Below are 26,961 nucleotides of genomic sequence, written 5' to 3' on the forward strand. Positions count from 1 at the left end.
AGCTAGGTTATACAAGCAGAAAGACTGAGCTTTCTTATAGTATATTTGTCATCTTTACCCGCATGTTGGCTTGGTAGAACCGTACAACCTATTGAAGTGTTTGCCATGCACCATATTTCCTTCCCATAAACTATACCTCAGTGTGGGTTTCCCAGAACCCTCAAAAAGTACCTGTATTTTGAAATAATGTTAATGTTAGCAAATAGGGAAAGGGATTGTTGGAGAAAAATAATAACCTCAACGGAGTCTGAAAGGCAGGTAGTTAAAATATTTTTAAAATGTATATCAAGTTATTAGACGTAAGTTGATAAAAAGCAACCAGCAGCAAACTAGTCTAGCATGAAGTCCGTACAATATAATTCCTATTTATTCATGGTTATTGGAGATTCAGATATGAAAGAAGAAAAAGCAAACTTTAAGGTAATTAACTATCCTTTCTTTCTATCTAGAAAGTGAAAGTCTTTGTCGGCATGACAGTATGAGTAGATGGTGCTCTTCTCTTTCAGGATTCATAATCGATGCTATTGAGTCTATAATTAACAGAATATTGTCAATTTTTTGAAAAAAGATTCACGCTCAAAAAAAATAATCCCCTTTGAGGGAGGTTTAACCTAGCCTTCATATCCTATATAAAAAAAGTAGAGCTTACTGATTTATGGAATTGAGAAATAGATATCCTACTAATGCGGAATGAAATAAAATGAAGGACTAGAATTCTTATGGAAGAAGGATAAATCGATCCCCTAGTAATTCTCCACACATGAAGATATATCAAAAAGATAAATTGATTTGGAAAGATAGAGAATAAACATCTACCGTTTAGGTATCTGAATATCTAAAATTAAAATAGAATAGGTCATCACATGTTGGGGTTGAAGAATGAACAACTTTAAAAAGAAAATAGCAAGCAGAAAGGAGAGTAATAACGTCTCATTATTCATCTGAAGCAGTAGCAAAAGTTGTGTGTGGTTATATTTTTTTAAAAGAATATTTGAAGTAATGTTCATCCTTGATGGCATAAAATATAACTTCAAAAGTAAAAGGTCAAATAAAAAATAAGTTATAAACTATATCCAAATTAAATTTGAATTTTTTTATGACCAAACATTCATTTTTAAATAAAATAAAAAATTATTCTCCAAAAACAAATAAAGATTAATGAGTCAATAAAATTTTGCAATACACACATATTTTAGAAATAGAAATCATGGTACAATTCAAATTGAGTTGGCTATCTAATTTGTTGTACTAGAAAGAGAGAGTTTATTCTGATATGAACTTCATGAACATTAATACAGTTATTTAATTATACTATTTTAATAATTTTAAGTTATATATATTGAAACTAGTGTAAAATAATTTATAATGTCAGTTCAATTTAACAAGTTATATATTAGGTTATTACTTAATTTTCACTTATCATTTCAGATTCATGATAGAGAGCTTTTTGTTATTATAGATTAACGAAATCTTGAAATATTAAATTTTTATATATTATAAATGCATAAAATTTGAACTTTATTCGTGTAGGATATGAGGGCATTGATATCAGCAAATCAAGAGATGTATCAAGAGTAAATAGAAATTTATCCACATTTAAAAAAGAGTTCCAATATATATAACTCAATTACAAGAAAAAGAACAAGAAGGAATAAAATTGTCAAAAGTGATTTTTGGTGTAAATTTCCCCCTATTTTTAATTATATTTGGAATTTTTTTTTTAGAAAAAATAGTAATTTTGTTCCTCGAATTATTAGAGCTTATTTTCTGTTGCCTAACTCATATCGATCATCACAAGGTTTATCAATTAAAAGAAGTCCTTATCTAATTAAATTTCATAATTGAGTTAGGGTAACTTTTTTTAAAAAAACTAAATATCGTGAAAATAAAATTAGTAAAGTCTACTAAACGTTAAAAATTCTAAGATAAATTTATTGGGATAAAAATGAGATGGGTGAGTGGGGTGAGTGAGTTGAGTCTTAAATCATAAAAATAAAATATTAGACATATAGCTTTAATTTCGCACACACAATCATGTTTTTTTATCCTGCCTCATCTCTAACTATCAGCAAGTAATTTTAGAAAAACACATCAACAATAAGAATGTGTAAAAAAGGAAAAAAATAAAATAAAATTATCTCATTTTGAATAATTCAATGAAATTCACTAATATTTCATAAATAGAGAACAAAATTGACTATCATCTATTTCATTGAAGTCATCTATTGAGTAATTTATTACTCATTAGGATCAAGTAAAAGCTCATTTGCAAAAGTCTTGAGATTCACAATTGATGAACCATTTTCCTTCATAGCTTCCTTAGCCAAATCCTTCCATTTCTTTGCATTTTTTCTCAGTTGTTCCCCTTCTTCGCCGTCTCCCATCGCGATCTCTATACATCTCTCGAACTCATCTCTTTCCACGACACCACTTTCACCTTCATTTACTCTGATACCATTCCTCCAAACATCTTGGATGAGTTTTGCGTTACAGACTTGATCACTCCAGATCGGACAAGCCACGATGGGCATCCCAGATGCTATGCTTTCTAGAGTCGAATTCCACCCACAATGAGTTAGAAAACAACCAACAGAAGGATGTTTCAGAACTTCCACTTGTGAGCACCAACTCACTATTTTCCCTTGTTTTTCTAGTTCGTCTTTGCAACTCAACTTTTCCTTCAGCTGTTCACCATTTTTACCTTTCCTAATCACCCATAAAAATGGCCTCCCACATTTCAACAATCCTTGACCAATCTCCTCCATCAGTTGACTTGATATTTCAGAATAGCTACCAAATGCTATATAAATAACTGATCCCTTAGCCTTCGAATCCAACCAATCCATATAATTCGTTGAACTGATCTCAATCATATCAGCTCGAAAAGAATTATCATCCAAAAAATTTGAAGGAATTGAAGGTCCAATTCCCACTAAAGTCACATTTTTTAAAATTCTCAAAGAATCAAACTCCAAAGCATCAAAAGTGTTCACAAGAATTTTTGGATGTTCTTCACTTTTCAACATCTCAATTTGCTTTTTAATAGACTCAACTGCCCAATTGCGACTCTCCACGTTATCAAAAACAAAAGATGGACAATCAACTGGAGAAAGAGGTGGCAATCCTGGTAACTCTATTATTTTATTCTTAACATCAGAATTTTTGAAATACTCAGAATAATCAGTAAATCTGTAATAGTAAATATCAAAAACCGTGGCTGGTTGTATCCAAAATAATGTAGATGGGATATTAAGCTTTTTGGCCACTAAACCAACCCATTCCATTATAATGGTGTAGATAACATGTGAAAAAGGAGTACCTTTTTTTGCATTGGATTGGATCAAATTGAAAATAAATTCTGATCCGCAAGACTTGACAGAAGAATAGAACACATGGAAATCATCAATTGAGCTTAATTCGAATTTGCCATCATAGCCATCAGAGAAAGGAACAAAGCTTAACCCTTCAATGTTTGGGAGCTTTTTTATTTTACTGAAAGCTGTTTGGCTCGTAGTTAAAGTGACATCAATGCCTAAATTGATTAATTGTTTAGAAAACTGAAGAGATGGATTAATTTGGCCTTGGCCTGGAAATAGTGCAATGAGAACATGAGATTTTCTTGTGGTGAAAAGAGAGGTAGCCATGGAAGGAGCGAGGAATTGGACAGAAAAACTTTGTCGATAACGGAAGACAGACTCTTGAACTGAGTTGATTAAAATTGGTTTAAGATACCCATATTTATACTAACATACAGGTGATTCTAGATATAAAAAATCTAGAAAACTTATTATATTCTTTAATTTTTTTCCTTAAATATTTAAAATTCGAGATTATATAAATATTTATTAAATATGAAAGATATCAAAAGATGTTTTACTTGAACTTTCTAGAAGCTCCATGAAGTATCTAGAATTCTTTGTTATTTCAAGAATCAACTTATTATTCAACAAAAAGTAACGCAAGAAATGCATGAGTACTTCAGAGTAAGTAACGAAAAAAATATAATAATAGCAAGTAGTATATTTTATTATCTACTATATCATCTGATAACAAATTAGAGATACAAAAGCATGACATAATTAAATATTCTATTATATTTTTTTTAAAAAAAATAAATTCATATTTTAAAAATATTTCCTTTATCAAGGTTTGAGATTATATAAATATTAATTAAATACAAAAAATATCAAAAGGTATTTTATTGGAATTCTCGAGAAGCTCCATGAAGTATCTTGAATTCTTTGTTGTTTCAAGAATCAACTTTATTATTCAGCAAAAAATAACGCGAGAAATGCATGAGTACTTCAGAATAAGTAACAAAAAAACATAATAATAACAAGTACCATGTGTTTATTATCACCTATGCCATATGCTAACAAATTAGAGATACAAAAACATGGCATAAGTACATATTCAATTACAATTTATTTTCAAAAAAATAATCAAAACAATTATCATATTCTGTAAATACTTTTCTTAAATATTTAAGATTCAAAATTATGTAAATATTTATTAAATGCAAAAACTATCAAAAGATATTTTACTCAAACTTTATAGAAGCTCCATGAATTATCTAGAATTCTTTGTGTTCTGGTCCTCATCCACAAATCAGCCCAGCAAAAACTAAAACGAGAAATACATGAATATTTCAGAGTAAGTACCAAAAAAATAATGATAGCAAGGACTGTGTTTTATTATCAGCTATACCGTCTGCTAACAAATTACAAATACAAAAGCATGACATAAGTACACATCGATTATAAATTATTTTAAAAATAAATAATAAGAAACATGATAATGTAATTTAAAATAAAATATAAAAAAGTTAACACACGAAAAAAAATATTAATAAATTCAAAATATAATTAATACATATATATTATCTATCTACACTATAATTTTTCTATAAGGGGTGTAACTTTGCAACTGCCTTTAAGAGTTCAACGACTTGAAGTAATCAAACAAGGAAATGTCGTTATTGTTCACTTTTCCCATGTAACATTAGGAAGCAAAAAATCCAAGAGTCATATTGATATTCAACTAAACTTCAAAATATTCAAAAGTCTATGAAATTTTTATAACTTCTAGAACCTTCACGTATCGGTTTAGTTTGTTTTTTTTATATGCAAAATACATGGAATTTTGATAAAGGATGAGAGGGAGACTTGAGTTTAGAATCTTTATCTTCTCTGATACAATATTAAAATATGTGATCGTATATCTTATCTAAAAATTTAAGCTTTTAGAAAAGACATACTTATATTTTACTTAATTATATATTTTCAATATCGTCTGAATTGAGAAAAGAAAAGAAAACATACATATATAGTTTAGAAAAAATCGATTAAGTACATCCAAAGATTTTTTTGTTGAATTAATTTCATTACACGAAAAGGCATGAATGTTTTTATAGTTGGCATAACTTTTTGATCAACCTTAATAAACATGAAGAACAAAATCCTGTACAAATAACCATCCATAGTAAAATGACAAGGTCCATCCAATTTGAATAATCCATGTTAATTTGTTGTCTTCCTATACATGTGTTTTCCTAAAAAACTCATTATTTCTAATTTGATACTCTCACTTAGCTTCAAAAGAACATAATTATAATGCTAAAAATAATTCCAACAGACATGGATTCATAGTGACCGATCAACCATTAGCTAAGATTTGCGTTCTATACTTTTGTTTCAACTTTAATTTTGTCTTTAGAGTTGGACACAGTAAGCTAATTAGTAAAGAATTGTTTATAATCACTAACAGGGCTCAGTATAAATTTAGAACTCATAAAAGATTTTCATTATCAATTCAATATAAAGCATCATTTATTAGCATGGTGATTACTTTATATCACAATTTTTCATCAAAGGACTTGGTGAGATTAACTTTTTCATTTATAAGTTATTAGGATGCCTTGAATGTCAAAGGAGAAAATTTTCTTTTTCCAAATTTGGTATGCGTGGAAATTTCAAATGGGGTAACTTCTTCACTTTTCCTCATTCATGTCCTATGTTTATTTCAAAATATTTCCTTGAACTTGAACGGCTATAATTGGCATACTTGTTAATTATATTATTATTGTTGGAACTTACAAAGTCTCAATTACATCAGATAAAATACCAACAATTATGAAGAAGTTAGATGAATATTATTTTAAAATACATAAAAAAAGAGAGAATATATAACAACTAAAATTTTTGTTGAAACTATTTAGATATATGATATTTCGCCCTTTCAATTTAACTATTTTAATTTGACTTGACATTGATTGGGTTGCAATATATTTATGGAGCAACGTATGTTTCATGAAAAATGGGGTGCAAATTTCTAGTAATGTTTGGAAGTTAATAATCTTATCAAAGAATGAGAGTTCTTAGCTAGATTATCGTCATGGTGATATTTCCTTCAATAGAATTCAGCAAAGAAGCATGTTTCTTTTTATAATGCTTCGATTTCAGTTTCGAAATTTCTCATGAATTCAAACATATATAGTGATTTTTTCAAGTTTATTTTTTAATCACATATTTTGACCCAAATACCAAATATTATAAGCCAGATTATTAATTATTATTATTATTATTATTAATAATAATAATAATAATTCTATAATACTTAATCATTCAAAAACATTTGAGAATTTTGTCGTTAGAGTAAACACCTTTTAACTCTGTAAATAATATAATAACAACATATAAAATAGAAGAAGAGTGATGTGTATCAGTTACATGCTTTTCAAAGACGATAAAATTAGGATAATTTCATGGATAGTTACTCAAATTTTATTTTTGTTACACCAAAATCGATAAATTATTTTTTATAATGAAAAAGTCACTACACTATTTTTGAAATAATAAATGCCCTCAATTTTACCTAATCTAAAACTTGAGAACACCTCGACACTCGACAGGAGCAATATGGTTAAATAAGAAAATAAAATTTAATGAAGGGGTGATGATGTAAATGTACAAAGTTTTCGAATATACTAACTGTAAGTGTATTCAATACTAATTAGCACAGATAATATAAAAATATTTATAATAAATGTGGGATGAGTTCCATAGAAATTGAAGAGATTAATACAAGCAAACTAAGTTTCGAGCATAATCTGTTATAAATATTTTATTTTATTTTACACCCGATATTCAATATTAATAAATATTATTAAGGTCCTATTAAATTTAAATTTGTGTAGTATTAAATTAATTTTTTGTCCAAAAAGAAGTGCTCCATTGGAATCTCCTTGGAGCCAAAAGGGTCCACAAAATTCCCGCAATTATTTCCCGCCAATAAGCTAAAGAAAATTCAAATTTCCCGCCATATAATCTCTCTTTTTCTCTTCCATTTCCCCCAATCCCCAAACCCTAATTCTTCAACTGAACCCTTAGCAAACCTCCGGCCGATTGCATAAAAGAGAGTAGAAAATGCAATCGCCGATACGCCATGATCGGAAAAGAAAGCAAGGAGGAAGCAGAAGCAGTTCCATTATGGAAGGTCAGTTCACTCGGAGCAAATCTCAGATCTATTTGCATTGTAACAGGTCGGGTCGAGTTCGGGTTGATTCGACCCGATTCAAGCGCTCCCATCACCAGCTCCGGCAACTAGACCCACCTGTGAAGAAACCCAAAAGGATATTTGTACAGAATCCAGAAGTTTCTTCGGATCTCTGTGAAATGTCACGGACACCCATCAAGGATCTTCGTGCTCGAAGGGTGTTCTCTCCAACTGCTTCTATTGTTATAGAAAATGATGAGAATTTGAAGAAAGGTGAATTCAAGGAGAAAAATGGAGGTGGGTTTGAGCTAAATGTCGAAAAAGGTGATGAAACTGGTAACGAGAATGTAGGAGTTGGTAATATTGGAACTGAGAGTAATGGAAATAGGGGCAGTAGTGGTCGAAATTCGATTGAGCTTTCTAGCGGAAATGTGTCCATTCCGAAGAGTAATTCAGTAAGATATCTGATTCTTTCGAGCTTATAATTGTTAGCGTTGCGTTGAAGATTGACAGCTTAATTTTTTATGTCAATTATATAACTTCTGAGAAATTTGAACCGGGAGATAATATGGTTAGAGTCTACTAGATTATTGCCGTTCCTTGTTATAATCTAGAGTATTTATTATATTAACATTATTTCGGGCGTTGGGCATGTCTATGAAATATTTGGTTAATCAATTAGTTTAGGATTTATTTGTGTTAAATGTTTTCCATAACACTGTGAGTTTGAGTCTGCTTAAGATATCATCTTTGTGTAAAAGGGTAGCATGGTGCACAAAGCATCTCGTGTTAGCAAGGTTTGGGAAAGACATTTATGGTGCATCTTTGTGTCTTCTTGAAATTAAAGTATCCATTGTAAACAATTCGTTAGTTATTTACCGAATAAGAAAAATATTGGGTACATAGCATATAAGTCGATTGTATGGGGGAAGAGGGGAAGATTTTGTTTTTGTTAGTGAATTACATCATGGAAGTTTTCATACTTAATTTATTTACGTTTAGGCTGTGAGTTCGAGTTTGCGTAGGAAGGTGTTCATAGCTCCAAGCTCATATAGCTACAGAAGATTGCTGCCATATGTGATGGATGCTTCGAGGGAGTATTCTGGTATATCTCTAAATCTTGTTTTTTCGAGTCTAAATGCTGTTTATGAGGATTGAACTTTTCAATGTTTCAAAGTTCTTAGTGTAACTGGAGTTTAAGCAATTCTCTTTTCTATAGATGTTTCAGAAATTGAGACACGTGATACATCATCCAAGTTCAATTATCCAACTTTGAGTTATCTGAAACCTCATTTACGTTCAACGGCTAGTAATGGTTCTGCTTCTGTAGACAAACATGTTGGTGCTAGTTCTGATGTCAGTGAGCCACTAGGGAGTGTTGAAGGTCAGAAGATTGAGGTCAATGTATCATGCAACCCGCAAGATCTCAATGATGTCCCTGATGTTTTGAGCCAGACTCGAGTAGAGCCTCGAGTGTTTGCAAATGCAGAAGGACTTGATCCTGAGGTATTGGAAGAATGTGTCCAGACAACGCCACCTGATGCTGACATTTTCTTAAAAGCTAACATGAGTGACTTGGGAGTCAGCATAGATCATAATGCTCAGCAGATGGAGAAAAAATGTGCAGGTCATCCATCAGATACTAGAAATGGCTGCACTGTCAGGAAGCCTACTTTGACTCCTGGGAAAAATGGCAGTGTCTTGAGAAACAAATTGGTAAATAACAGGAAATTCCGAATAGCTATTATGAATTTCTCCAATTAAATGATGCTTATTTGCAGAAAACAAAGTGAATGGCCATTTTCCTCTAATTTTATATGAATTGTTTTAACAGGCTCTAAATCCTTGCTCTAGGCTGACAAAGGTGTTCAAAGCCGCAGGCTCTGTTAGCTACAGAAGACTGCTTCCATTTCTGATGGATGTTGCAAAAAATGATCCTGGTAAATCACATTTTTCTAAACCATTAGGTACATAAATTAGGTGTGGTTAAAATGGATACCATGAATACACAAAATGCTCGCAGACTGACCAGCTTTTCATGTTTCATAGGAGGAGCTTCAAGTGAAAATGGACTCCCTAAATTTCGGAGGGACTTGGAATGCAACCGACCTTTGATCACTGTGACTAAAGAAGTTCCTAGGAACAAAGAATATTCTCCCAAAAAAGATGAAATCAAAGAACAGGAGACAAAGTTACTGGAACCGAACTGCACCTTAGCCAATGGCATGAGTGATCACTTGAATACTTGTATCACAATGGAAGTTTCAAGCTCTGCTGCTGAATTGTTCAATAAGATGCCAAGTTCAGTGTTTCCTGATGACGATGCCAATCCCCAGACATTACTTAATGTGGATATCACAAGAAAATCAGAAACTGAGGGTACTGATGCAAGTAATTCAGAAAAGTCGGAATCAGAATGTCTCAATAATTTTATTACTGGAGCAAATTTTTCAGGAGTATTGTCAAGCTACAATGTAAGTCCTAAAACCTCAGCTGGACAATACAATATCCCAAACCTCTTGCCGATCAGTCTTGAAGATTTGCTAAGTGAATACGGAGTAGAGGATCCAAAAGTTGAGCCTGTTAGTCCTGAAGGAGATTGCATGACTTTGGAGGTAGATTGTACTGAAGAAAATAAGAATTGTGGTGATCTGACTGACACTGTAGGAATTCATGCAAATGCTAGTGAGTCTCTAAAGAAGAAGCTTTTCCTCAAGATATCAGAACCTGATACTATCAATAATGAAAGCAGCTGCGATGCTTTGCTGGTAGATCGCAACGGAGACAGTGGAGGGCTCGACACAGTTGCTTTGATCAAAGCATCTTCCTCAACTGAACCATCAGATCTTTCAGGATATGGTAATGATGGTCCAACCAAAACCCTATGCAGTGAGTCCATACAAGAAATCTCACAATCTGAGCCTATTGGTTGTCGAAGAGACTGCATAGGTGTTGATGATAATCTAAACAAAAATGGATGCCTTGAACCAGCTATTTGTCTCCAGAAATCAACTCAGACCGAATTATCATATGATCTGGTTAGTCATCCTGATGTTCTCAACAAAGGAATATTAAAGAGAAATCCTAGGGGATGCAGAGGTCTGTGTAACTGTCTGAACTGTGCATCATTTCGCCTGCACGCTGAGAGAGCTTTTGAATTTTCTAGAAATCAGATGCAAGATACTGAAGAAGTTTCTTTGAGATTGATGAAGGAGTTGGCTGATATGCGGGTTTTCTTGGAGAAGCGCCTTTCTACTGAATACAACCTTGCTCCTATCCCACTTACTCAGGTAAAGACTAGATTAACTACTTCAATAACTGTGGCTCTTTCTTTCAGTTTGTATAATACTTGTTTTCTAGTGTCACTTTAAAGTCTACAGGGTCCTGGATTTTGGTGTGAAATGATTTTGATTGCGCTATCTGTATTTCAAATTTTGAAATTTCTTCTGAACAGATCATTAATTTGCCAAATTGATAATTTATGTGATTAGTTTATCCTTCTTTTCATCCATTTATTTGGCTGCTCATGTCTCAAATATTTAAAGAAATTGTCTAATTCTGTTCGTAATTGAAGTATCCAAATAGTAGCCCTGGTACTTAAAGCTTAGGCTTTATATTTGTAAACTTTCTTGTTTGACCTTCTCTCTTTCTGTGGGAGAAAATTGATGTTCTATGTTATCCATTTAATGATCATAAAGCTTACAAAAGTATGATGTCATTTAACATTGTTGCACTTCAGCTCGAGGTTGATGAAGCATGTACGAAAGCATTGGAAGCTGAACAACGAGCAAAAGAACGCCTTAGCCAAATGAACAATGAACTCACCTATCACTGCAGAGTCCCGGTAATTAACTATTTTAACTTCAAGCATAATCAACTTATAGTACATCAATGAAAGAAGGGTGTTCAAATTTCCTGTTCATTTACATGTACTCATTCAATGTTATAACCTGCAGTCCTTGTACCGGCCAAGAGTGACATTTGCCACTTGTAATGAAGAAAAAGCTGTTGCAAAGATAGAATCATCTAGTTCAAAAGCAGGGACAAAACGTGCCCGAAAGAAGCATCACAGAGCTTAGCTCCCTGCTTATGTTATCAAATTTGACTTGTAGATACGTGACAGTCCAGAAATATATTTTTATGATTGAAGCTATAACTCTTGACTTCTTCAGAAATGAGATTATTTACTTCTTTTGTCATCATACTGCAAAGATATTGCTTTATATTTGCAAAATTATCTTTCCACAACCATGGCCTAAAAGTTGATGTCTGTTGAATTGCAATTTATGTTACGTCTTTATATATCATCTTTGTTGGAAGTATTATGGGAGGAAAAGTGAGCAGCAATATTGGCTACTTGATCACTATTATTAGGACTTAGATATATACAGAAAACATAGTAGTATTTGTCCCTGCGTTCTCTCAATTATGTGCTATCTTAAGTATGAACATTTAGCACTCAAGGCTCTGCCTTAATAGTCAATGAAGTTGGGGAGAGAGTCATAAAGTTTCGGTTCAAATTTCAGCACAAATGAAAATGATAGGTGATTTCTTCTCATCTACCTAAACGTTCGTGGGTAGCATTACTCAGTACCTATTGTTGGTAGAAGAATAGTAGGTATTCTGATGGAATTAATCAAGGTGGACAAGCTGGCCAATGATTGATTGATCTTTTAGGAACATCTAAGATAATCAATGGAGGATTAAAGATTTGGGCATCACATTACCAACTTAAGGTTAATGGAGGCTTTCACGGCAAAGGTTGGTGAGGAAAAAGGGTTATTTTTCTATTAGGAGTACTAATATTCTTGGTTTATTAAATTATTAATTAACTATGTCAGTGGTTAACCAGTAGCTGAAATAATTGTGATTATAATAACTTTGAGAATAAATCATGAAGTGCTTTGATATACTTATTTTTGAACCAGTTCTATCGAAAATAATCGTTCTACCTCCCATCTATCATCCATTATGTATTAAGATCAGTATTAGTAAAATTGCTCTTAACTTCATGTTTCAATGTTATTTTCCTTTGTTGTTACTAGAAGTGTCATAAAGGCAGATTGAACTGATTTGTGCGAATCAAAATGGGAAGATAATACTAATATTAAAAGTACCAAAAAGGATATTAAATAAAATTGATACAAAATAAACTACTAGCTAGCTTCAAATAACATACAAAATTTATGAAACAAAGAAAAGCACATTAATTTATTTTAGTTGGCTAATAATCTATCAAAATAAAACCACAAACACATAAAATAATTACACACACAAAAAAAAACCAACTACATAGTCCACTCAAAATCTTCTGCATTCTGGAGGAAAACCTTGAGGAAACCTCTTAATATCAGTGCAATAATTATATATCATGAAATTCTTTTGAACCCATCTTAATCTTCTTCTGCCATTGGCATCAAGTTCTTGATTTTGCCATTTTTGATCAGAGAATTGTGAAGGGCTAAAGCTTTGGGCCATGTAATTTCTATAGTAGGCTGTGAATGGGGCTTGGGCCCAATCAGTTTTCACTAGGCCTCCTCTTGTGGCCCAATCATCAGCATTCCAAAGGCTTGAGTAAATCCTCATGGGCTGGTTCTTGGGAAATGGTACACCAACTGATTCAGCATTCTTGTAAACTCTTATAGGTGTGTTGTCCACCAAGAATCTGAAATAAATAAAATTAAAATGTAACTAAGGATGGAAATTTTGTATTTTTATGTAAAGTTCAATTACTTTAACACGACAACCAATAAATAGTTTTTACAACATTACTACGGTTAATTTAAGTAGGCGTTCAAATGTGAAATGATTGATATTTGACAAAAAAAGGTACTATATGAAGTTAAGTTGAAAAGGGTATTTGAATATAAAAACATAGTTAAAATTTTGTGAGTGAAAACCTTTTTTAAAAAAAACACTTAAACTTGTTTTGCGCAACTTCTAATTCTATATCTCAACTTTGAAGCTAAAATAATAGGTTAGTTTGATAGTTTTGTGACTTCATTGTTACAGTAGAAAAAGTTTGTTATTTTAACGTTTCATTGTTATAGTGGATAAAACTTAGTGATCATTGGAGATTAATATAATGTTAAGGGATTTGCTTACACGATGTGTTGGGGTTTCCAAATGATTGAGTAAGTGTGGAAGTTCTTGGTAGGGTCAAACCAGAGATAGAATTGTTGCTCTTTATTTCCCTTGCCTTGGGCATAAATGTTTGTGTGGAGAATATAAGGTTCACCAGTAACATTTCCCAAGAACTCGAAGTCAATTTCATCATGAGTGGTTCCTTGAGAAGATAACTGCAATTAAAAAAAAATAGTTAGTAAAATTGCTACTTTAGATTTTTATTAATTTCCAATTTGGAGCCGGTGAAGAACCAGGATTTTGAGTAAAAGGATTCAAAATCAAAATAAGTAGACACATGAGTTGGTCGAAGAAGGTTTCAACATTACTTTATATACATAAAAAATTATTTTAACAGTAGCCCCTACTGTTTGGAGCAACAAAAAGATTTTTATGAGAAGTGTGACATGTAATATGCTTTGAGGAAACTAAATAAAAAGAAAAGGAGTAGGGAATCAAGAAGTCATTATTATCACACATAAAAAGTTGCTTATAAGTAACATTTAAAAAAGAAAAGTACTTCTTGACCACATAGGAAAATAGTCACATGAGCACCAACCAAGTTGTTATATTAGACCACAATATAATATATATATATATATATATATATATATATATATATATATACTAGGCATATTTGTGGTTATTTCTACATGTAAAATTAAACAAGTTGCTTGTGACAGTATAATAGCTTCCTACCTTATAAATCATTAAATAAATATGACATGACTACAAATTTCACTTTCTTAACATACCCTAAAAAAATTCCCAAAATTGCAAATATTTTACTTGAAAGATAAATTGAACTACAAGTAGCTTTCACAAACATCTGTTAATCTGTTAATGTTATAATAGATAAAGTTCAATAATAATATGTGAAATTAATTGTACTTACGTAGTACGTAGTAACGGTGCCAGCAGAATTTCCAGCAACAAGTTTGATTTGCATATCAATTCTTCCAAAGAGATGTTCTTTTTTAGATTGAAAACCAGAGCCAGAAACTTTGTCCAAAGATAAAGATAGAAGTTGGCCTCCATTGAAAATCTTGGCTCTATTGCCACCCCAAGTGAAGTCAAATTCTTGAAAAAAATTGCCACCATAAGTAACCATGCAAGAACTAAACAAAAGTGCTAAAATCAAGAACCCATAATGGGAAAAAGACCCCATTTTAAGCTAAAATTTACTTGAACTTAGAATAATGTTTGATTTTTTGCTTGTGTGTGGAATGGGATTTAAAGGTTACAAGTATTTATATTGAGTAGAAGGAGCTTAGAGCTATAAAGAAGAGGGCAAAAAGCTTGTGAACTACTTGAGTTATTGGTTGGTGGGGTGGGATGGGGCGGGGGGGGGGGGGAGGCATGGGCAACAACTGGTGCCAGCTTAGCATACATAAGAGCTGGAGCATTGTTTGTTTTAGGATTGGATGGTTTAGAGTTTTTTTGGTGTTTGTTAAGAATAATAATAAAACGTAACAGTTCATAGCGTGATCTAGCGGTCAATAAAATAAATAAAATCAGGGTTCAAATCAAGCAAAACAATGCTCAAATATTTTTTTAATTCATCATAATTTTGATGGACAAAATTACTCAATATTTATGCTCAGGATCAAGTCGGAGCTAGGGACACAAAAGGAGTTCATTTGAATAACTTTTATGGAAAAATAATTAAAATTATTTATTTTATGTATATAAACTAGATATCGATCATACATAGTCGACTTCTTATTTCTTTTTTATATTTTTAAATAAAAACTTCCAGTTTCACTATTATTCGATGGTATCAAATGCTATTATTGAAAAAGAGAGTTAAATAATGAAAAAGTGTGGGAGTGAGGTTTCAAGAGCTAGAGATAAAGTTTCCAAGAATGATTCTATCCTCCAAAAAAATTTGGTATGGCCTTTACAGGGCTTTACTCTTTGCTCTATTGTATGATTGGACTAGTAAGTGGAAGCCAACCAGATCAATTGTCCTGACAAAAGTATAATAACTCAAAGGCCAAGATAAAAGTAGATGAGTACTACTATTATTATATTAAATGAACTTTTTTATTAACAGCAAGATATATAAACCACTTGGTTTAATTTGTTAGCAAGCTTCTTATGACCTTGTTGTTGATAAGGCCAACAACTTTTACTACTGGCAATATGCTGTCATTTTACCCATTTGCTACTTGCTAGGAAAAAGGACAATGAATGGAAAGTAAAAAAATTTTGAAGAGAGAGAAGTTTAATTACTTGAAAATATGCAAAATTATATTGAATATATTATTATTATTATTATTATTATAAAAAAAGTTACGTACATAAAATAATTAGTGACGAATAACTTACATTGTTATATAATAATAAAAGCATCACTACTTATGTTTAATGATAGATTGTAAAAAATCTTATTAGTTACAGGCTATTTAGTAGTAGATTGACTTTAAAGATCAAGGTTACTAAATAAAGAATTAGCAACATATAGCTTACGTCGTTATTAACAAAAAATCGCCTCTAATTCTATTTAACAATAGATTATTAAAATAATAACAGGCTATTTATTGACACATTCCCACGTGGTATATATAATTCGATAGTTATTGTCATTATCATGGTTAGATTGAAAAAAAAGAAAATTGTTCTTAGCCACACCCGTTATTTATTCAAATCGAATGAATACCTAACATATATGTATTGTAATGACTAAATCATAGTTAATTTTTACTTTGATTAATTTATCACTAACCATCATGAATTAACATAATTTGGTGTACTACAATTTAATATTCCATTCACACACCCCCCCCCCTCCCTCCAACAATCCTTAAAATCAAAATCCTTTTATTTTTTTAATTTGTTCAGAAAATAAGGAGAAGCTCTTTGTCAGTGTCTTGTTTGTTTGTACTTTGTACAACACTATAATTATATATCTAAATCTATATGTTACATTAATTCTTCATAAACCGAGTTCAACAACTATTCAAACAATCCAAAAATCTAACTAGGAAATAAAGGAACCTTGCTTGTAACATTTTTTGACCATTGAAAGCACTTTTAAGTGGACAAAAAAGTAGCTCTCTATCTCTGTTACAGCCTGCATTGATTTAATTTGTTCATGAATCATTAATTGTTAACAGCTGTGGTTATTTAGTTTAGACTAATTAATATAATTAATTGAAACTTCTTAGAGGATCCATACAAAATTCACTAGTAAAAATTTATTAGCGCATTACACTATATTTATGAATACAAAAATGTGTCTCTCACCGTAGAGTGTTCATCCGAAGGGCATAGGTTATGACGTAGGATATTTATCTATTTTTTACTGTAAAATTGATTCACACCAATTCTTCTATTTTGTATAGAAAAAATACGAATTCGGATAGTCATTATCATTTAATATATTGCTAAAATCTAATGGTCCAATTTGATGTAAATACGGATAAGTATACGTAGTGTCGTGTCATAATTTTCAAGAGAAAAATATCTATATAAAGAATTGAGTAATATTGCTCATTTAATTTGCATAATTTTATTTTACGATTTTAAATTTGTTTTTACTTGAGACAACGGTATATATTAAAGCAATATCTCTATTTTCACAAGATAGAAGTAAGTTTACATATATACCACCTTATCCACACCACACTTGCAACTTGTAAGATTACATTGAATATTGAATATATTGTCCTAATACAATTTTAAATTTGCATAAGTTAAATTTTCACCAAATTCTCATTTCATCTTTCCTTTGGACCATCACTCCCCGAAAAAAAAAGGTAGAACAAAAATTAAAGTATCTGCGATGGAACGTTATTCTTGGACCACAAAGTTTTGAAATTCTCTTCAATGAGATAGATAATTTATTAATTAGGTCGTTACTATATTTCATTAAATTCTTTTTTTGGTTCCATTGGTTGAAGGAAAATAAAACGCTATATTACACAAGTCATAATTGATAACGTTTGAACTCTATAATTCAAGTAAAAAGTAGAAATTTCAATCGAGTGAACGAGCTATTCAAAAAACATTCATATCTAACACTTGAGAAGCTCTCAGCTTAACGTTACAATTCATTTATCATTATATAGAGAAAAAGAAAGAGAAGTCTTTTGTTTCATTTATCATTATATAAAAAAAAAAAAAGAGAAGTCTTTTGTTTATTAATTGAGTGACCATTTGAATTTTATGAACTCTAACTCGTCAATATTTTGCTTCTTATCCTCTTCAGACAACAACTTACAGTACAATGAATAGCAAGCAAGAATATCATATCAATAATGTCAAAAAATTCCAGATTTTTTTTGACCACCTAGCTAGCTATTTACTAGCTGTCATGAAACTGACATTCCACAAATTTCAAAAAAAAAACTTGAAGAGTGTAAGCAAAGTGTTCATCCCATCACTTTTTTCTTATGTTTTGTTCCAATTATTATTACCTGTTACATATCGTGAACCTTTCTTTATTAAGAGCCCGTTTGGATGGGCTTGAAAACAGTAACTTTTATGTATAAAGTGTTTTTAGAACTTTAAAGTGCTGAAAGTTATTTTTATAAATAAGCAGTTGAGTGTTTGGATAAAAGTGCTTAAATGAGGAAAATTATGTGAATTTTAGGGTTAAAAGAAGGGTAGTTTGGGAATTTAGTTAAAATATAAGGGATATAAAAGTAATTTCCATGGTCAAAGAAAATGACTTTAAGCACTTAGGAAAAAAAAAGTTAGGATTCCTAACTTTTCATTTTTGACTGACTTTAAGAACTTTCTAGCTTAAAGTTAGCATTAGGCAAACACATCCAAAAGCTGAAAAGGTGCTTTAAGTTGGTTTTGACCAACTTAAAGCCAATCCAAACGGGCTCTAACACACACACAAAAAAAAGAAAATTGTAGTCAAGCATGGGTCCAAATACTTTGGTTTATTAAATTATTTTATTTCAAATGGATAAATTCTTGAAATTTTTTATAAGAAAATTAATATTTCTGATGAAGTTCAGTCTCAATATATATATATTCCACGACTACTGACTACCTATACAAATTGGAAGAAAAATACAAGTAGGTAGTTTCGTTCGCGATATAATAAAGTTCATAATAATATATGTAAATTTTATTCTGCTATTTCAAGAGAGTTGCTTATATTTATAGAACTTGAAAAATAACTTTTCAAAATAATCATGCTCTTTCACGAATAAATGTGTCTTCTCCTTATCAGTCATTTATACCATCATTTGGATGTACAAACCAATACAACTATTTGAATTTTGATCAATACTAGGATTAAGAGTAGAAGGTTAGTAGGTAGCAGTGTGTTGTCTTGTTATCCATCCATACTAGTAGTTTTAGTATTGATTCGGTAGTTTCTTGTCCATCAATTTCTATAATCTTTTTCCCTAGTTTTTTTTTCTTGTTCTTACTATCATGTTACTATCTCGTAGTGAATACAAGTTTTACAAGAAATATTTCACATTTCACCTTGATTGTGATATACCACCTTTAATACACATCATCTTCTCTTCGGCTCCATCCCCACCAACCCTACAGTATACCCGTACTTTATCCATCTTAGTATTTGTTTACATTATATATCTAAATATTTTTAAAATAATATTTTAATTTATGTGTCAAACACGAGAAAATAAGGTGAAAACTCACCTCTTCTTTATTTTCCTTTTTAAAAAAACATTTTCCTCACACCCTTAATAAAGCTAGACAAATTTAAATACTTAAAGTAAAATAAAATAAACATTATGAAAAAGTTGATGTTTTTTTTCTTATTAAAGGTCATAATGCCCCACAAGAACTTAAAACAATTTGTTTTGGACATTATAAATGGACAAAGGAATACAATAAATTTAAAACGAGGCTATAAGAAATTCAATTTAAATATGGCAAAAAAGGAAAGCGGGCCATACAAAATATATTGAGTGGGTAAGTACGGCCCATAAAATCAAACGAATCAAGCCCAGCGCCGTCAATGTACTGTGGCCCACTAAATTTAGTGGCCTTTTTGGCTTAGAATAAAATTACTTTTAGAAAATTAATTAACCCAATTGCTAAGAAATAATTTACCTTCATATTAAATTATTATTGGCAGCTGTAGACCACTTTTTTTTTAGTTATGACCACATTTATTTATTTAATATAAATATGTAAGATACATAGCAATCATCTTAAAATTTGAATCATTAGGATTAGAAAATATTGCAACTTGTAACCTAACATAAAATAAAACCAAATAAATATATTACTTACTACACTTTAACTTCTTTGGGACTGAGGTCGTAAGAGAGAAAATGTTAGGCTTTATATATGAGTTATAAGTTAGACAAAACTCAACAACTTTTTAACTTCTTTGGGACTGAGGTCGTAAGAGAGAAAATGTTAGGCTTTATATATGAGTTATAAGTTAGACAAAACTCTAACAACTTTTTAACTTCTTTGGAACTGAGGTCGTAATTGAGAAAATATTATGATTCCGCCTATGAATTAATATGACAAAGTGAGTATTGTTGAATTATCAAGTTGCTGGACTGAACAGAGAAAATTATCAATTTATTAGACCTCCTTTAAATTTTAATAATTAAGGAGGTTAATTAAGTACAAATTACAGTAGGAGGAAATATCTGTTAAACATAAGCAATTTTCTAACGTAGATTATTTTTAAAATGAAAAAAAAGAAAAGAATCTTCGTTCATGTGGACCATTACTCGATAGATAAATTAAATCTAAAAGGACTACCCTTTGGTTATGACTTATGGCGGATGTATCATATCGATATAGATTCATCTCAATCCAATATTTTCTAGATGAGTATGAATTTATATGTAAAAATTTATGAAAACTCATGTTTTGTTGAATCCATCCACTAGAGAATATCGAATTCTTGAATGTCCTTATGTGAAATATAAAGGCGATCCTCCAAATGCTTGTGATCTGTGCTATGATTCTAGAATTGATGACTACAAAGGTTATAATAATCCTCCAAATACTCTTTTTCTAAACATTCTTGGACAAGCAAAACAAGTCCCCCCTGATCTATTATAAGGATATACCATTCATAGATAGTGCTCAAGGGATTATCACTCAAGATGGACTGTTTTGGTCTATGAACAAGATAATTGACCAAGATGGATTATGGAACATTTGCAACTTGCCTACTACTTGTGGTTTGTTTGTTCGAGAGTGACAGCTCTTGCATTTCACAAAAAATGGTGAAGTTCTCTTTCAAGGGTGGATAGATTGGGTTACCATGTATTATCCTAAACGAAAACAATTTGTTACAGTATTGCAACAGTCTTTTTCCGTAGCTACAATATGTTTGGATACTTTGTATTTTTTTTAAAACCAACTCTCAAGCGCAAGAGGAAGCAACCAATCATACCGTGATTACCTTATTTTTCTTTTCATTTTGTCTTTTTAAAATATCGATCTAATAATTTTATTTTATCATTTATGCTATCTATTTATAAAAGCTATATTTTATACTCTACTTTTCTTATTAACTTGTCCCGAAAACGATTCAATCTATCCAACTATTATATTTATCAAACATCTATACTCTGATTACACTCACTAGATTTCAGACTATACAAGTACTTCCACTGATTACACTCACTAGAGTTCATACTATACAAGTATTAATTCATAATTGTGTTATATTATGTTTTCTTTTATGATTTTGGGATTACAGTACATGCATATTAGTATACTCCATCTCTTTGTCTCCTCTATTGCGCATAATTTCATGCTCATCGTAAACCACACGTATAGTTTATATTCGGAAATTTTAATTTTACTATTTTGTTGTAATCAACGATTAATTAAGTAGCACTATTGCACTAGCTAAAGGTTGTTTAGCTTGGTCCAAGCCCATCTTGCTTTTAGTAGCCCAATTGCATACAGAATTTGTCTACCAATTATCAAACACTTTTAGTACAAAGTCTACAAAATACACATAGGATATCAAAAATGATGATATATATAGGCGGTCTGATATAAGTTCAACTAACATCTAAGCCTTATGGTGTACATCTTTGTTACTTCTGGGAGGGATCTGCTGAAACATCGAAACCTGGAGGAACAAATACAACGTCGTCCCACTTTGATGTCGAAGAATCCTGCAAAAATAAGTTCATACGTTATCAACCGTACAGACTACATTACGGCCATTGTGCATTTAACAAGTAAGATGCACATAAATAAGAGTGCAACACATGTGTGTCATGAGTTCGAACCACGGTACAAACAAAAACAAACTCGGTATTTAAATGGAGAAGGGTAGAGGGGAAAGCTCATCATCCATGGAGTTTTGAACTCGTGCGTTAGCAGGCAGGATTTCTTGTTTGTTAAAATAAAGAATTATAAATATAAGATGTTAAAACGAGTAAGAGGACGACAGAGAAGTTCTGCAAAAGTTCCCGACATCGGATCAAGAGCTTGGTAAATGTAGTATGGAAATATCTCGTTGAGGATTCTTACCTTCATACCTTGTATTATATTCTCCAGAACGCCAACCTGTCAAATCAGATGAAAATTCTCGGTCAAGAAGCTAAGGCACCAATAGTAGGTAAACACCAACAAACCTACCTGAATATCTCCTTTCAAAGCAGGATTCAATCGCCCTTGCTGCTGAGAAGCTCTTACTAATGAAGTTTCTAGGTCCTCCTGCATAAGTTGACAAAATTTCAAGAAGGGAGATGTAGCATCGTATCACATTAGTGGATACTAACTCCAGACAATTAGCTTACCTTCCTGAAGAAAACAGGACGATATCTCTTGTTTTGGCTTCTTAGAATTAAGCTCCTCGACTGTAAATAAATATCAATCAGATGGATAGTTGTCATTTTCAAATTATTGATATCGAAAAGCACAAAGAACTTTCCTTCATGTGGCATGACTGCCAGTCCACAATTCACATAATCTTCGAATCTAACAATACAAAATCTGTTAGTGAAATTATCTGCATGTGATATTTAAAATGTTGGCATGCTGTTTATTTCTTTATTTTTTGAAAAATTGTCGTGTCCAGAACAAGTTGCACAAACCTCGACAATTCAACTGGATCCTACCAGTACAAGTATCGGATTACTCTACCCACCAAAACATAGATAGATGAGAAGAAATCACCTAACTTTTTTGCCTTTGCTAGGATTGAATACATGGTCTTCCATAGTCTTCATTCCAACTTCAACGCATAATAGGTCACACTTTTGAGTGCATGTTAGCAAGGTTCCAAACTAATCTAACACCGATACGACTTTCAACTAATATTTGGTACCTATTTTTTTTTATTGATAAGATTTAAGCAAACTGAGAAAAATCGGAACACCTCCATATGTTCCAAAGTTAAATTTGCATCATGCTATACAAGCGTCAAAGGAATGCTTTTAACTAGGTAACATCATCCAAGAAGGTGAAAACAAGAGCAATGTAAAGTTGTTTCAAATGCATGGACCGCGCAACATTTTGGGTAGATTACCTCTTCTGTTTTCCGTAAAGCACTTTGGGCATTTATTACAACACAAAGATTTAAAACAGATTGGGTCTTGTCCAGGCTTGAAGGTACTGGATGTTTCCCTGATTAATTTACCAGTTCTTACGGCTAAAAGTAAAAGTGAAGGCAATCCATCTGCTAAGTGTATCAATTGACCGTCTGAGTATTGTGTCTATGGGGTCCTCTTCCTCATCAACAAATCAATGTTATCAAAGGCAAAAAGCGCAAAAAAGCTCTAAGATTAGTTGGGGCTTTAGCCTTTAAGCGCAAGTGAAAATGAAAATGAGTTACGATAAAGTGAAATATCAATTGTTTTTAGCCTTTTCAGGATTACGCTCAATGGCAAGGAAAAGTATGCCTTAGAGACTTGATGACGACACTGAAGCGCCCACTAAGCGAGGTGAAGCACTCAATATGTTTTGCACATCGCTTCAGGCCGAGAGTGTGCCTTTGACAACACTGCAACAGACGTAGGCCTCGCAGTTCAGATCATATTTCATATAAACAGATACTTCCCTTCACACAGGAGGACATAAAAGTAAGCACAATTGTTAAGGCAGATGAGCATTTGAGTGTAGCTATAAATATCAATTATAGCTGACAACATACCTGAAAAACCGGAACACCATAAAAGCTCTCATCAGTCATTCCAGTCCTTTCCCTTTCCTAGTTAAAAAAAGCAGTAGAATACGATCAGGTTTAGATTATAGAAGGAAAAACTAATGGTACACAAAATGATATTTTAAACATACTGATTAAAATTTCTATGCACAAAGTCACAGCAATATCACTTAAAAATGAGGTCACCTACAAGTTGACGGCCGATTTTATGTCATGATACTATGTTTTGGTCCACAACTGGTATATACCTAATCTTTGTTAGGTATAAAGAAACTTACTGAGCAACAACTATCTTTTCATCCACTTTAATCCAAAAGCAACGTCTGCCTATTACAAATTAATCCCTAAGATGAAGGAGAACATCTTAATGCTCATCTGAAGTGCCACAAACTTTCGGATTTAGTGTCAAGCAAAAAGTTCCTTCAAGAAAAAGTTTCTACTACTTATTGTACATCTAGTACATTTCAGAACTTAGATAGTTGAAAACTTTGGAATACTTTGCAATAATCATGAGCCCCGAAGCTATGATAGTCTTCTATAATAGATTAACAGAGACAGCGAATAACCCTTTTTCTTATCAAGAACAGAAGAAACTGATTGACATATAAATAACACTTCTTTAAGGTAGACAAGCTACACTTCTTTAAGGTAGACAAGCAAACTAGTATCAATTTCTCAAGATACCACTATGCCGGCATGAGTACTCATCAACATTCCTATAGATTTATGAACATGCTTAGTCTAACAAGAGACCTTCAAACCAAAATCATAACCTTGACTTCATCAATAAAAATTATGACTAGATATAAACCTTTATTGCATTCTTTACTTGAGATGCCTCTGGTATCAACCTGAAAGCAACTCCGTCAACTTTGAGCTGGAAAACCTGCATCATTGACCATCAATTAGACTGAATAACAATTTTCTTCTTAGATGAAAGATTTAGTACAATTAAAATAACATTTAAAATGTCTCTAGTGAGAATGACCTTACAAAAATTTAAACAACAATCAAAACAAACATTGTATATAAACTAACAAGGAACAATCTTAATAGCTCAATTTATTGATTAAAACGAATTTTCACAATTCAATTCCCCATCTTGCAATCCCCTCCCTTACCCCAACAAGCTGTTAGTCAAGCATAGCTAAAACATAACACAATAAGCACATCCCAAGACACAACAATAGCAAATTGAAGCTAACCTTGTTGAGAGCAACAGGAACAACCCGAGAGCCGTTTCGCATAGAGGGGTCCATTGATTCCATCTGCTGACGAAGTGCTTCAGCATCAGCTTCACTAAAGCAAAACAACCCCAGACTTTTTCCAGTACTAACACCCGAAACCAACACAAATTCTTGAGAAGCATTGCTAAGGGCATACACAGGTATTCCACCCAACCGCTCTTCTATGGTTTCAGTAGATAAAGATTGCTTTTTTACACCAATTTTAGCCCATGGGGGTGAATTTTGAGAAGAATTAAGGGTGTTGAGTTTGGGAATAGTGGTTTGAAGGAAATTGGTGAAGTGTGTCTGCAGATTCTTGAAGGTTTGTTGGAGCTGAAGGTGTGGTGGTGTTGCTGGAGAAGATGATGATTGTTTGGCTTTGAAGAAATCCATGGTTTCTTTTTCTTTCTCTGTTTGGGAGCAATTACAGAGGAAATGGGTGAAAGGGTTTTAAAGATTTTTTCTCCACCAGGGGGAGAGAAGGGCAACAAAAGAAAGTACAAATTTGGCATATCATTTAATTGTAACTGTAAAAATACGGTAAATATTTTTAGATAGATTTTAAATAGAAAATTTAAATTAATTTTTAATTTTAATAATAAATACTATTTTTTATAATGCTGACATGTGATAGTTTTTGCCTCGTATATTAGATATAGATATAAAAAAAATTAATTCAATTTTAATTATTAAAATATCTTATATAAAAGATTTGATTATTTTCTTAAAAAAATTATCACGTTGCTTGAAATTCTTTCAATTTGATTCAAATTATTATTAGATATCAGTTAAGTGATATCATGAAATACATAATTGTTTTCACATTATACTCTAAAAAGATCTCAACATATTATCATTTAATATTATTATTTTCTTTTGTTAGACAATTATCTTTTTTGTCTTGCCAAATATTTATAACATGATGTGTCTTTTTTTTAATTTGCTTATTCACTTACTTACAACTTGTTTGGCCAAGTTTTTGGGTATATCAAAGTATTTTTAATCTTTTTTATCAAACATAAATTATTTTTTTAAAGACCAACAAAGTATCTTTTCAAATAAACTAACACAATATTTGCAAGGAGAATATGCAAATTTTAGCTTTAAAAAAGAAAAGAAAAAATATCTCTCTCTATATATAAAGAGATAGATGCATCCATAACACAAAGCAACAAAATAAATGACATAATACAAAATAATTTTTTATTTGGACAGTACTTCTGAGGTAGTGAATAATGATAAATAAAAGAACCCTTGTTTATTCATGCTTATTTCTTGGACGGATGAAATATATAAAACTTCTTTATATATCTCAAAAAATTTCAAATTCTTAATATGGTTGGTAGAACTTTGCTAAGGCTTTTCACTGTTTCGAAACATTTAATTTTATGAAAAGAGCACTTTATAATAGATATAATAAAATCAAATTATTAAGAACAATTTATAATAGATTAAATAGATGATCATCACTATGATATTAAAATTATAAGAATAAGAATTTGATTATTTCTTAAAAAAGAAGTGTAATTAATTAAATAGCTATAAAAAACTGTAAAAAATTCCTTCTTTGATTGAAGATATCCAAAACCCAAAATGGATTTGTATATGAGGATAGTCGGTGACTGTGTACAACTCCTCATTTCTTCCTTCCATGTCAAGTGAAACAAATAACTGTTGAGGGGCATTTTCCATTAACTGTTGTTTCTGATGAGAACGAACGAACATAGGACTAATAATAAATTCATTCCACGACTTGGATATGCACCTTGAGATGGATAATGTTTTCAACGGGCATTTTAGAAAAATACAACTTAACACATCAGCAGATAGTGTAACACTCAATATTTTTTTCGCCAAGACTCGAACCATTCTTTATATGCGTATAGACTCGAACTGAATGACTTCTAATTGTATATATGAGTTAGGATAAATTTTTAAGTATTTTAAGTGTATTCCTAAGGGTCATATGGGATCTCTAACACCAAGCCAAGTCTAAAGAATTTCTATCGGCTAAGTTTTCGAATG

General features: G+C 31.5%; 4 protein-coding genes across 6 annotated transcripts; 1 reads left to right on the forward strand and 3 right to left on the reverse strand.

The window, feature by feature from the left end:
- Positions 1-2,178: 2,178 nt before the first annotated feature.
- Positions 2,179-3,748, reverse strand: LOC129881933 (UDP-glycosyltransferase 75C1-like). Its single transcript, XM_055956047.1, has one exon. It carries the CDS (start codon positions 3,642-3,644, stop codon positions 2,238-2,240), a length of 1,407 nt encoding a protein of 468 aa, XP_055812022.1. The 5' UTR covers positions 3,645-3,748; the 3' UTR covers positions 2,179-2,237.
- Positions 3,749-7,309: 3,561 nt separating this feature from the next.
- Positions 7,310-11,693, forward strand: LOC129883320 (uncharacterized). 3 transcript variants are annotated; one of them, XM_055957966.1, is made up of 7 exons: positions 7,310-7,949; positions 8,497-8,599; positions 8,714-9,210; positions 9,329-9,434; positions 9,544-10,784; positions 11,234-11,338; positions 11,451-11,693. In XM_055957966.1, the coding sequence occupies exons 1-7, from the start codon at positions 7,425-7,427 to the stop codon at positions 11,571-11,573; spliced, it is 2,700 nt and encodes an 899-aa protein (XP_055813941.1). In that variant the 5' UTR covers positions 7,310-7,424; the 3' UTR covers positions 11,574-11,693. The 3 variants fall into 3 exon arrangements, with proteins under 3 accessions (XP_055813941.1, XP_055813942.1, XP_055813943.1); XM_055957967.1 differs by having other exon boundaries at positions 8,723-9,210; XM_055957968.1 differs by having other exon boundaries at positions 8,825-9,210.
- A 927-nt stretch (positions 11,694-12,620) lies between these two features.
- LOC129883321 (xyloglucan endotransglucosylase protein 1-like) lies at positions 12,621-14,892 on the reverse strand. Its single transcript, XM_055957970.1, has 3 exons — positions 14,513-14,892; positions 13,600-13,793; positions 12,621-13,159 (listed from the first exon to the last, which is right to left on the reverse strand). The coding sequence occupies exons 1-3, from the start codon at positions 14,783-14,785 to the stop codon at positions 12,796-12,798; spliced, it is 831 nt and encodes a 276-aa protein (XP_055813945.1). The 5' UTR covers positions 14,786-14,892; the 3' UTR covers positions 12,621-12,795.
- A 6,582-nt stretch (positions 14,893-21,474) lies between these two features.
- Positions 21,475-25,432, reverse strand: LOC129883322 (protein TIC 22-like, chloroplastic). The gene is made up of 7 exons (XM_055957971.1): positions 24,916-25,432; positions 24,522-24,596; positions 23,699-23,755; positions 22,344-22,403; positions 22,183-22,260; positions 22,075-22,110; positions 21,475-21,713 (listed from the first exon to the last, which is right to left on the reverse strand). The coding sequence occupies exons 1-7, from the start codon at positions 25,327-25,329 to the stop codon at positions 21,633-21,635; spliced, it is 801 nt and encodes a 266-aa protein (XP_055813946.1). The 5' UTR covers positions 25,330-25,432; the 3' UTR covers positions 21,475-21,632.
- Between the last annotated feature and the right edge of the window lie 1,529 nt (positions 25,433-26,961).

This window comes from Solanum dulcamara, chromosome 3 (assembly GCF_947179165.1).
Source record: "Solanum dulcamara chromosome 3, daSolDulc1.2, whole genome shotgun sequence".
NCBI classification, from domain to species: Eukaryota; Viridiplantae; Streptophyta; class Magnoliopsida; order Solanales; family Solanaceae; genus Solanum; species Solanum dulcamara.